This window comes from Strigops habroptila, chromosome 1 (assembly GCF_004027225.2).
Source record: "Strigops habroptila isolate Jane chromosome 1, bStrHab1.2.pri, whole genome shotgun sequence".
Lineage (NCBI taxonomy): Eukaryota > Metazoa > Chordata > Aves > Psittaciformes > Psittacidae > Strigops > Strigops habroptila.
Genome location: NC_044277.2, coordinates 144,045,372 through 144,057,990, shown reverse-complemented (window position 1 = coordinate 144,057,990; position 12,619 = coordinate 144,045,372). Strand labels below are relative to the sequence as shown.

The following is a 12,619-nucleotide window of genomic DNA, read 5'->3' as shown; positions in this document are numbered from 1 at the left end:
AATTAATTTCTTTATTAAAATGAGTCTGAGTTCAACCAAATCAATAGGAGCTAACTTGGAGAAAGTTATGTCCAAGAGAGTCTTTAACTTAAACTATTAAAAAATCCTTGATTTGACTTTTTAGGTGGTTTGGCTTTGAAGAAATTTTCTCAAGTTTGTAAGAGCTGTGTAAATAGAAATTTTCTGTATACCTCCTTGCCTCCTGCACATTTTTACTCTGACAACATACTTAAACACTGATAACAACGTCTTTATGAAAAGATCAGCTGTGAGGTGTCCAATGTACATGATATAACTTGAAAACTATGATTCACATGATTCTTGCATGTCTTAAACCAACATAAGAGCAAAGAAAAAACACAGCTGTCACTTCTCCAGGAAAAATGTCACACCTGGAAAGTGGAAATGGACTGAAGTGAGGATAGAAACCTGAAAAGTACAAGCAATGATGGTGAAACATGGCATAAACCCACTGAATAGAAGATACCTTAAAATATAAGCCTGTTCAAAATCAGAAGAATATACTATGAAAGCCAAGAGATTTATCAGATGAAAAAAGCTCCTTCTTCCTCACCTCCACTAAAGTAAAAGCAAGTAACAGATTAATTTTGAGGTTCTGAGACAACATTCTGTTTGAAAAAGGGAAACACCATGTCCTGAAAAAGCCACAATCACCAGCTTATCATGATTCCCATTTTTCAGTCACTAGATCAAACAAATGAGCATCAGGATACTGCAGGAAGTGAAAAGTGGTATTTTATAGAAGTAAGGGATCATAGAAAGTGCAGTCCTTTGAGGGAAAGCTTTGTTCCTGCCTTGATCTATAATTCAATTTTCCTCCTCAGGAATGACAGCTCTGCTAAACAACCTTAACCCCTGAAAGTGTCTGGGAATTCCACATCAGGCAATTCATCAGTAAAACTATATGCAAATTAAACAATCTCAACAGACCTGTTGAAAAAGAGTAAGCTAGAGAACAAAGTCTTCTAAACAACCCATGAAGCTGGGTAAGTTTACAACAGGCCATCAAAGCATGTATCTTGCAGTTCTTGTCTCATATTGCTTCCCCACAGTCATAGTGAAGCCTTTAACTTCATGTTCCTACACTGCCAATGGCCGTTCAGACCCTTTCATCAGCACAGGACACTATACATCAAAGCAACTTCCTAAACCTGCAGCTTTCCTAGAGAATCAAGAGCCAAACTTTCAAGAAGTTCCTCTTGCTATTCTCTTAACCAAGAATTGACATTAAGGAAATAAGAAAGGGTGAATGTGACAGATGACCAATTCCAAAGCATGCATGTCTGCCAAGTAATCTTTTAGAGAAATCTACCTATGCCACTTTTGCACTGTAGTCACAACAGAAATAACTATTCTAACAAAGACACCCAAAGTGATTCACTTACAGAAAAAGGAGATGCGTTTTTGCCTCCGACAATTAGCTGAGATGTTTTTCCACCCGACTCTTCTTTTGAAATGTATTTTAAAACATGACAATCTTGCACCTAAAGGAAAACAGTATTTATTTGAGTATAAGCAGATGTGTATGCTTTGAGAACATAGTAAGAGATTATCAAAACAAGTGAAACCAAGTCAGTCTCTGTTTTCATTTGTATCTATATAATAAAACAGGAGATAGAACCTACAAGTAGGGTAGTATATCTTTTTACCACAGATATTCTTTTTCCAATCAATTAAAGGCTTATCTTACAAAAAACTATGAGTAGAATGCAAAGTGTATGTTTATAAATGCTCTAGAAATCAAATAAACTTTTGCCTGCAAGATCTGAAAACCCCCTGCTGTATACAGGGGCAAGGCATACAGTTAAGAACCCACATTTTTGACTCCTGCTTCTTTGCCCTGTAAACCTGATGTCCTTCACAGCAGTGGTCCATCTTACGGCAGCACCACGTCAGCAACAGCTTCAACACAGTAGCAGCTGCCACAGAATATGAAGCAGCAGCTTCAGGGCTGAGGCTAAGAAATCAAGGTGAAACTAATCCCAAAGTGCCTGAAGGTGGCAAAATGAAAAAAAACCAAGTTGAAGTGGGGTAGTTAATGCTAGCTTTATGTTGCCTCCCATCTTCCCTCACTTGGGTAATACTACACACAGTTCTGCAGCACTTGAATAGCTGAGGCAGAAGGCAGACTGCTCTGGTCTTGGGATACAAACAGAATAGGCATGGTGTACTATGCAGAGTTGGAAGAAATCTTCCCTTTCTTTAGGGATTTCCTACTCTGTACAACTGATAAATTTCACTTTTGCCTGAAACTTCTGGTTAAGGATCTGAATACAGTGTAAGAGATGAAATTCATGATTATTTATTTCACCTTAAGTAGTGTGACAGCATGTTTTTTTCCTGACTTGGTCCATATTGGCATCATTCCCAGTTTTACTGCAATAACACCAACTCTGATGGAATCTGTAGATCAGAACAGAACATGGATGCACACTTAATATTTGAAAGAGCCCATCTCATAACCTGCAAAGTCCCATTAACTGTAATCTTTCCTAAGGAGTTGAAGAAGGAGAGAAAACATTGCTGACTCCCTGTGAGTAGGCTGGGAATAACCTGTTCACTGATTTTAATCCCACTACCAGTAAAGTTCTATCTGTTCCAGTTGCGTTTGACAGAACATGAAGACTAGTTCCTCATTAAGATTAGAACAAGCAATGCTTCAGACTAATTTTGGGAGGGTTTTTTTGGGTTTTTTATAAAATATAACACCCATGTAGAATATTAGAGCCAAACTATTGAAAAGTTTACTGTAGGAGGTTCCTCCTACCCCAACCTTTGTATATTTTTGTCACTGGAACTGTACAGCACAGGCTGTCTGGCTTCTGACAGTCTGTGGCATGAAAAATGGAACACAAGATGAAAAATAAATGCTTTAAAGTTTGAAAAAATGCTCTTTGTTCCAGTTTCCTCTGTCATAGCTGAGGATCTTCTTGTGGATTTGCAGACTGTCAGGTGTTTGTCTGGTGTCAAATGATGTGACCCTTCTGAAGGCTCAAAAACTTTCTATTATGTTCTAGTCCATAAGACTTTTGGATCACTGAATAGAAGTGGGATGTACTATATATTACACTTTTAGAGTCCAGCAATATTTACAGGAACATTTTTAGCTTCATAGACTTCATATTCCAGGGAGTCTCTTTTGATGAATTCTTAGTTTATTATTGTGCAGCAATGGGACTGGCCAAGTGCTCACTTGGGCTAAAAGTGAAGTTCTTACAAGGTTCTTAAGGCTTTTTAGAGAACTGATATATTAAACTTACTTATTTACTACGAGATGTAACGGATAATTGAGGTAAAAGCAAAAAGGAGAATACTTTACAAGACACAATCCTGGTGTTACTGAATGCAACGACTTCAGCCTGAGTTTGGTATTTCGGAAGGGATACTTTCTCACCTGGTTTCCACTCATTCACTGGCCATGGCTCGTCTTTCAGAGGGCACAGCTTGCTGGCTGTCTGAGCTTTGTATTCCTCCGCAGCTGTCTTCTTGAGGAACTCGACATTCTCTTCAGAAAGATGCTCATGCCACCACGTTGCACTGTTAATGTGCCTGACTACAAAGCCCAGCTGCCCCCTTTCCAGTGGTGGGAAAAAGTGTTAAGCGTCTTATCAGTTCAAATAATGGCTCATAACACGTATGTTCATAATGTAATACATACCTCATATCATAACGTAATATAGTACACAGTCATGAAGACCAAAATTATACTAGCAAGCTATTCAACCACCATCACTCAACTGACCACTACCAACACCTAATTCTTTGTCATGCTCTCATCTAACCTTTAAAGTATTTGGAAATATGCCAAAAGGGGAGCAAGCAACAACAAGTCAAACAATCACTACTTCTATGAAAAAAAAAAAAGCTAGATTCATGAATGAAGACATAGCAGTGGGTGTTGTGTACTTCAACTTTAGCAAAGCTTTCAAGAGAGTCTCCTGTGGCATCCTTCTATCCAAGCTGGGACGTTATGGCACAGATAGGTGGGCTATTGGATGGGCAAAAAGCTGGCTGTATCATCAGGCTGAATGAGTCATGGTTAATGGTTTTCACTCTACCAGAAGGCCAGTTACAAGTCAAGTTCCTCAACAGTCTATTCAGAGACTTGTCCTGTTTAATACCCTTATAAGTGACCTGTAAGAGGGGATGGGTGCACCTTTCATAAGTTTGCAAATAAAACTGGTGAGCTGATAATGCTCAAGGGCATCCCTCTGCCAGCCAAAGGGACAAGCCAACAAGGAACCTGATGAAATTCATAAAGAAGAAATGCAAAGTCCCACGCCTGCGATGGAATAACCTCTTGCAAAAGCACAGGCAATGACTTCAGCAGAGCTGCTCCTCAGTCAGGCAATGAACCTGGGAGTCCTGGGGGACGCAAATAAGTAAAAAAGGAGCCAGCAGGCTCCTGGCAGCGATGAAGACCAACAGCAGCTTGAACTGTATCAACAGAAGCATGGTCAGGAGATGAAGGAAGCAGTTATCACCCTTCCTTCAGCACTGCAAGTAGACCACATCAGCAATACTAAATCCAGTACAACAGGGATGTTTAAAAATGAGTGAGTCCAGCAGTGGTACACAAAAATACAGGGGCTGGAGCACCTGCCCTGTGAGGAGGATGAAGGTAGCTGGGCTTGTTTAGTCTGGAGAAGAGGAAGCTTAGGGGGACCTGACAGCAGCTTTCTAATACCTATGAGAAGGTTACTGACAAGACAGAGCCAGGCCATATTCACCAAGGCGCAAGCCAGGAGAATGAGAGAATTGATATAAACTAAAGAAGGGGGTTCTGTTGTGAAAACCAGTCAGCCTGAGGACAGCCAAACACTGGAACAGGGGCCCAGAGAGACTGTGCAGCCTCTGTCCTTGGAGGCTGTCAAGCACCAACCAGACCTCAGAGCTGGCCACACTGTGAGCAGATCAGACTAGAGAGCTCCTCTGCCCCCTTCCAGCCCCAACAGCATTCTGGTTTTACATGCACTGCCAAACAGCTCACTGTACTGTTATAATTGTTGTGAGGGCTAAGGAAAGCTCGAACGCTCCTTAACTCTCTGCAAGTACAACGAGACAGTGTATTTAGCCACACAGGCAGTGCACACACGTGGCTAGCTGAAAGAGCCGGCCAAGCTGAGTCAAAACACGGAAGGCCAAGTCGCTCACTATGAAGCCAAGGTGCTTTGGCTGCAAATGTGCGTGTCCCGCCACGGGCTGGGGCTATGGCCAAGGCTTGAGCGCCCCAGCACTGCCCCGGGGCCCTACCACCACGCCTGAACGCTGCCAACAGGCTGCACCCAGGGGCCTCTCCAGCGGCGGGGACTGCAGCAGCAGCGGCCGCCGAGAGGAAGGGGCCGCCGAGGCGTCCCTCACCCCAGCGCTGCCTCAGGGGCCGGGCCCCTTGTCCCGGCAGCCGCCCCCCTTCCCCCGCAGCAGCGCCTTTCCCTCCCTTTCCCCCTCCGCTACCTGTCGCCGGGCGCCCCCGCCGCCGCCGCCCGGAGCGGCCTCCCCGGCGCTGCCGCCCAGAGCCGGCCGCCGAGCCGGGCCAGCAGCGCCCAGCCCGCCATGCCGCGACCGCTCCGGAGCCACCGCCGCCTTCCGGCGCCGCTTGGTCCGGCGCTGGAAACCTTCCGCTCTGCCTCGGGAACAAGGTTCCGGCTCCCGGCTGGGGGGTTGCTGCGGGCTCGGGAGTTAACACAAACCCTCCCGAACCAACCCAAAGACGCGGCCGGGGTCAGCCTTACCCGCACCGCTGGCCCCAGCGGCTTCCCGGGCCGGCCCGTGGGCACCGAAGGCACCTGCCCCGCGGCACCGCTGGGGTTTAACCTGGCCCTGGCTGGTGGGGTTGCTCCGAGCCCCGGAGCCCCCGCGGGTCAGGGCTGCAGCACCCATGGGTGGTGGGGCTTTTCCGACACGGGGGAAGACCACCCAAGGGGGTGATGCAGAAATAGGCATGGGCACCGTTTCCCCCAGCCCCTTCAGCACTGCCATCGCTCCCGTGCCCCCATTCTGGCTGCGAGCTGGTGAAATCCAAGGCGTTGTCAATAAGGGACAGTGTCGGCAATGAGTGATGTTTATCACTGGCAAGCACCACTCAGGCACGCAGGGTTTTGGGACACTTGTGTGGATTCCAAACCTTCCTTCTCCATGCAGGTGTCAAGCAGATGCCTGGGGGTTTGGACACAAGTGTCTTCACTTTATCAAACCCCAGCAGGGTGCAGGGCTTACCTGCTTCAGGATCTCCTCGTGAGTGGGGAGGCCATGGGGGGGGTAACATTTATGGGAAGTATATTTAATACTGGAACAGCAAAGTTACTGGTAAAGTAAAAGCATGTGGGCCAAGCAGAGTGTTTCTGTGCAGCCTTGTCAAGGCGCTGGCACCTCTGACCCTCTGGCCTCATTGAGATCTGGCTTTCGCCTGTATTCAGGTGCTAGGAAGGCTAGTGAATGGGTATGAACCCAAGATTGCCTCTTGGTTTCAAAAGAATATCTGTTTTAAAGATACACGACTGTTCAGTGTGATCTGCTGAAGTCTGACATTGCTTCTCTTTAATCCTGCTGCTCTGTTTTTCGTCCCCACACCCGGTATGTGATGCACTCGAGGCTTGTGGCGAGCTAACCAGACCTGAAAGAGGCTGTCGCACCTCAGAGTTGATAACTGAGTCGAATTTTGGTGTTCACACTCAAGACTGTGACTCAGAAAACTACCAGCAGCTTTCACACATGGTCCTTGTCCTTGTCCTTTTAACAAGTAAACACATAGTGTGTTTAGAAATGCATCTCTCAAGTTCACAGTCCAGCTGCTGTTCCCTCTCTGAAGCTGGTTAGTCGTCTCTGCTGTCGCAGTGATCACTGCATCTTTTTATTCTTCCCTGGCATCAAGAACAGCAACACCACAGTGGTGTTGCTAATTTTCATGTAGACGTGTTTTCTGGTGGAGTCCATCAGTAGCTTATGCTGCTGCTCTGACAAGGCTTTCTATACCAGGAGAAAGAAATGATCTAAAAATGTTAAAAGTGATATCTCCCCATTTCTAAGCACTGTGACAACCTTACAATGCTGCTTACCATACCAAAGTCCCTGACAAGTAGAAAAATGCTATTTATCCCCATTTTAAAGATGTGGAACCAAGGCACACAGCAAGATTAAGTGACTTGCCAAGTCATGATGGATGTTCCCAGCTAGACAAGAGAGCTCTCTTGATGGTAGCTACTCTCCTTTCCACAGTATGATGCTTTTCTCATCTAACACGCTGCACAGCTGAGGCAGGATTTCATGTAAGTCATACATGGGGGTGCACATGTTTTGAAAAGTGTTAATGCTGTACTTTTTGTTCTCCTTTCAACACGATGGAGCAATATCAAACTATTTTTTCCCCCTTTTTTTTGGTGCATGCAGCTTTTCATAATGCTAAAGAGGTACGAACTCCTGTCAGTTCGTGTAGCAAGATGGCTGCAACTCTGCAGTCAGATTGCAAACTCCCTGCTCTAATCAGTGGGACAAGAATTCAAGTGCCTCCTGAACACAGCAGTAAGAGGCTCTCTGCGCAGCAGTAGAAGTAACTAGCGCGTTTTTGGAGAGAAGAGAAAGCAAGAACAAGTGCCCGTCACAAAATAATCTTCCCTGCAAGTCTGCTGCCTTAGGTATTCCTCAGAGCTGCGGGAATGAGGAGATGGAAACACCACTTTTGCACTGGTAGCCTTCACAAGAGAGGAGTCACCTAGTTTTCACCTGATCAGTTTGGAGGTGCAATGAAATTGGAAAAACAGAAAAGAGAGGGTGTGAGTGCAGCCAACTGATGGTTTGCAGTGAGTGTTGCAACCAAATGTGCAGTGGGGCTGACCAGTATCACTCATACAGCTCTCTAATTGCTGGGATTACCTCTGTAAAATGCAACTCCTCAGCCCAAGACTGCGATTACAAGTGAGACCTATGATTGAAGGAGGATGCATGGTGCTATAAACTGTATTTTCCTTGTGGCAAAATAGCCACAATTCTCTGTAAATAAAGGGAAAAACAGCCCGAGAAGTGTAACTGTACCCTAGGAGTCCTCCAGCTCATCTTTCCCATGCAAGAAACTGTGAATGTCAATGTACGGATGCTTTGTGCCTGAAATGTCCATGTTACTTACGAGTAAAGGGAGTTTGTCTTGTACCTCTTTCACTCTGGAAAGGTTGGATGTATGTTTAAACTTACATAGCAGGTGTGAGTGCAAGACCCATAATCCCAAGTGAGAAAGGTCAATCTGAATATCCCATTGGATTCTTTCTGGGGGTAAAGCCATGTCCTGTTTGTGCAGCCAGAGAGCCATGTTGCAGGGGGTAGCTCTGTTTAACTCGTCAGCAAAGATCTTGCTGCGGTAACGAGGTTCACTAAGCCACATGCTGTTCTATCACAGTATTTGGTGTGTTGGTAAAGCCAAGGGATGTTGTTGAGTGTTGCAGAGTTCTCTCATACAAATCTGCTCACAAATGGGGCCTTCCAGCTGTGTATTTGTTGGAATATCACCTCTGCAACCTGCAACAAGCCTTGGCTTAGACCACTGTCCTCCACTGCAGTTAGCAGGTCTAACAGATCAAACTGTAGACCTCTGAGCTGTATCAGTGTGTACCACTGATACCTAGGGACTAAGAGACATGTTTTAAAGCAATAATATTATTATAATTTCATACCTGTAGACTCTTTCATCAAATGCTATAGAACACTATACTGCTTATCATGATAAAAACTACACACAAGGAGGTTTTATCTTAGGTTAATAAGCAATTAGCAGTTTATTAATGCATTTTTTTTTTTGAGATTTATTGTAGACTTAGTTTTCCCTGCAGAACTAAAAATACAACTCAGCCTAGTATCTGGCTTGAGAATTATGGATATTAATGTATTCTGGGCTAATAGGGATCATGAGTATCTTTGAGTTTAGTGGGACTTTTGGGTTTTGAATTGGATTTGAGAAACAGTAAAAAGGAATGCGGAATAGCAGTCGGCACAGAAGATATTTTAGATCATCAATTACCTCAAAAGAACAAGATATAATTTATTTTAAAGGAGTTTTGGCGGTTTAAAATGATCCATCAAAAGGCAGTAGAAGTTTCAATTTGCATTAAAAAACTCTACAAGAAGAATTGATGGCAGTTTAGCCTAAAGGCAGAATGGCCTCACTAAAACCCTAAGTAGATAAAACAGAAGAAAAAAAAAGGGCCATTTCAAGGATATATTCATATACTTAATGATATTACCCTGCACAAAGCCCATACTATCTTATTCCACTGAGTAACTTGGAGCAATGAAAATAACATTCAGAGCCTTATTAGACAGCCTTTACCATATGGCTAGTTTTGTCTTTGGTGTGTTTCCCTACACCAGCTCACCACACTATTACGTGTTTGTTTTGCGTGCTGGGATCTGTATAGATCGAAGGAGATTTCCAACTGATTTTTCAATATCATGGAGGTGTCTTTTCAAATACCTTGAGGGCTGCTAGAGAATTGCTGATCTATGTTACCCGTAGTAATGATTTGGTTTTAAGTCGACAACATTTATCATCTGGATTGTGTGAAGTAAACAGAAAGCTCTGCAGAAACTGTGATTCTTGAGACTTTTATATAGACCACCTACATGCATGAAAATGACTGGTGATTTATATAGCTCAGCATACAATAACCTATTCATCTCTGCATTTTTTTGTTACGCTACATTATAGAAGTACACTTCTGCTAATGAAGAGCTTTAACTGCCCAATTTTACGTAACCATAAACACTTCAAAAATCAGCTTAGCCAAAGATCATATGTACCAGAAAAACAATGTATTTGATTCCCAGGTTTTCTTGCTGAAAGCTTTCTTTTACTTTCTTTCAATCTGGCAAGTAATAAAGAAAAGGCTTAATCCCTCCTTAGCTGTACCTAACACTCCTAAATCCATGCCCCAGGGTAAAGTAATATTCTTTACGTGGCAAGAACACCATAATGCCTTTGAGGATCTCAAATCACTTTTCAAATATTGAAGTCCCCCAGTACCATTGTGAGATATTTATGAATACATGGCAGTTACCTGCATTTTATGGATGAGGAATCCGAGGTGTGGAGAAGTTAAACAACTTGGGCAAGATTACAAAATATGATACCAGAGGAGCAAAGAACATGGAGTCATTAATTTTTCAGTCATGCGCTTTAACAGCTAGAAAATGCTCCTTCTGAGAACAGGGAATGAAAGGAAAAAGAGGGAAAAGGGGGATAAGAAACTAGAGATACTGTACGTAAGAATTAAGATATGTTGACAGAGTGGTGTATGATATATAAAAGAAAATCTCAGTAGCTTCCAGCTGAAATACATCCACAGAGGGGGCGATGTGCAGCCTGCCAGGGTAAGCTCTCGAATGAAGTGTCAGCCATTAAATGGAAATGTGGATTTGAGATCTATCACTCAGGACATCTTCAGACAGTTTATATACCTGTGACCAAGTAATACTGGCTGCTGTTCTATATCCGCTCAGCTGAAGGAATCTTTACTAGCAAGCATGAATGATTGCACTGCAAGGATCTATAGATGGAGCAGAACTGAATGTGCTGGGGAGACAGCCCCATGCATCTTGGCTATCCCATTGCCTTCATTTTATGGAACAAAATCGTCAATCAAAGCTGATTCCATGGAATTTACTTCTACGGGAGAATCAGGGAGCTGGAGTTCTACATTAACTGCAAACTCATTTAAAAATACATATTTCTAAAACAAACCCCCTTGCTTACAGGGGAGATTTTCCAAAATATGCAGCACTGGCTCAAAACAGCTGCTTCTGGAACTAGCAATAAGAATGTTGTGGGAGCACAACTTGTCCAAAGCTGTGCCCTTTGGACAATCCCACACAAATTATTATTGGTCAGATTTTATCCTTAACTTCTAACAAGTCACATCTTTCACTATCGTCTTTTAGCAAATGAAGAAGCCAGGATTTGAACACTAAGAATAAAAATGATCTAATATCTTCATTTATATATCTAAATATTTCAATGGAAAGATCAACCCACTGCCAATCTGTTCTTGTGTGTCCTCTTTTTTTGTTAAAACAAAGGTGGCTTCAATATTCTTTTGGTACAAAGCCATTTTTTCTCTCACACACAAGCGATATGTGTGCGCGTGAAGTTACAAATCACTGGTGGGCACAAAGCGTGTCACGCAAAGTTGGATGTTATGTGTGAGATGAAAAAGCAGAAATGAAACAAAATAAGAATTCATGACCATTATGTTTTATAAATTTGGGTAGCCAAAATACAACCCACTCGAAAGCCAGCCAGATCGTTTGGCTTAAATAGGCATATTTTAAGACATGCAATCCTGATGGATCATGCCCTCCAAGCCAGATCTGTTTACAGCTATGGTCTGAACCCTTTATAACAGGTGGATGTGTGAATTACTATTCAGGCCACAGACTGAGTGAGCATGTTCGGGTGCCCATGTTACAACATTAGAAATGCCCATGCTTCAGGCTAGTTATCTCTTGAAACACTTTATTACCCTTCTCTTGGAATACGTCAGTTGAAAGCAGGCAGCCTTGTGGCAGAGAGAGAAATAAAGACAACTGCAAAACTGTGTTGTTTTTATTTTAAACATGCAAAATACAGTTCATGCATCTGCCATTTGGAAAAATCTCTCGGTTCATAGCAGATTAAACCAAAGACATTTTGGCTCTCGACTCTCAATAAATATTTCAAAATGCTTTACAGTGTAAAGATAAGAAATTTAGCAAAATTTCAACAAACCTGTATAAAAAACAGATACCGGATAACTTTTATTTCAAGGCGACATGCTGTAATGTAAAGAGTTCACTGGTTTTGTCTGGATTGTTTTCCTCATAAAAAGTTTTCAACAATACAGCTGCTTCACAGATTTAAGCCTTTAGGCTACACATGCAAAAAAAAAGGTTATTTTAGTTAAAAATCACCAAAACGTGCTATTTTTGTTTGTTTTTGTTTCATTTTTAAGTACAGTAGTTGTAGACAGTAGCATTTTTCTGTTGTTCGTTTTGTAAAAGAGTGCAGGCAGGTTCATGGAGCTAGTGTCCTGGAAGACTCGTACTCTGACATACATTTGGGTTTTATCCCTTTGCCATTGTAATAGTCCACGACTTGGTTTGGAACTTCAGCCAAAACGCTTTTTGCTAGAGCAGCTGGGGATGCCTGCAGGAAATGGTAGAAAACACAAGCGTTAACCTGCCTCTCTGCTGGAAGTGCCATGGGGTTTAGAGGCATTGGTACCATGAGATCAAGGTAGGAAGTACTGTACAAAACCAGAAGGCAAAAAAGACTCAAAGTGAGTGACACTACTGCTGTAAACTCATTTTCTGAGTCAGTTTGGGCATGGAGCTGTAGCTGCCTGAAAGTCCGCTAAAGTCCAAAGTGCTTTTCATGTTTTTCAGCTCCATCTGGACTATTGTAAGTTCAGGGTAACTGAACTTCTCTGCAGTCTGGGAAAGAACCCTATTGCACTGAAAAGGGCTGCAAAGCCTTCATTCATCAGTACTTTGCGAGTAACCATAGAATAGAATCATAGAATAGTTAAGGTTGGAAAGAACTTTAAGATCATCTAGTTCCAACCCCCGTGCCATAGGGGCA

The 12,619-nt window shown here is 43.0% G+C and overlaps 2 protein-coding genes across 5 annotated transcripts in view; both read right to left on the bottom strand.

The window, feature by feature from the left end:
- The window catches only part of MRPL3 (mitochondrial ribosomal protein L3), a 28,566-nt gene extending 22,942 nt beyond the window's left edge, over positions 1–5,624 (bottom strand). The window contains exons 1-4 of the mRNA XM_030494123.1: positions 5,476–5,624; positions 3,416–3,594; positions 2,333–2,424; positions 1,407–1,505 (exon numbers count right to left, since the gene is read on the bottom strand). Coding sequence (XP_030349983.1) covers positions 1,407–1,505; positions 2,333–2,424; positions 3,416–3,594; positions 5,476–5,576 — 471 coding nt within the window. The 5' untranslated portion in view covers positions 5,577–5,624. The remainder of the gene's footprint in view (positions 1–1,406; positions 1,506–2,332; positions 2,425–3,415; positions 3,595–5,475) is intronic.
- A 5,963-nt stretch (positions 5,625–11,587) lies between these two features.
- CPNE4 (copine 4) overlaps positions 11,588–12,619 on the bottom strand; it is a 258,007-nt gene continuing 256,975 nt past the window's right edge. For all 4 annotated transcript variants that reach the window (XM_030491563.1, XM_030491588.1, XM_030491570.2 and 1 more), the window contains one exon: positions 11,588–12,184. In XM_030491563.1, coding sequence (XP_030347423.1) covers positions 12,053–12,184 — 132 coding nt within the window. In that variant the 3' untranslated portion in view covers positions 11,588–12,052. The remainder of the gene's footprint in view (positions 12,185–12,619) is intronic.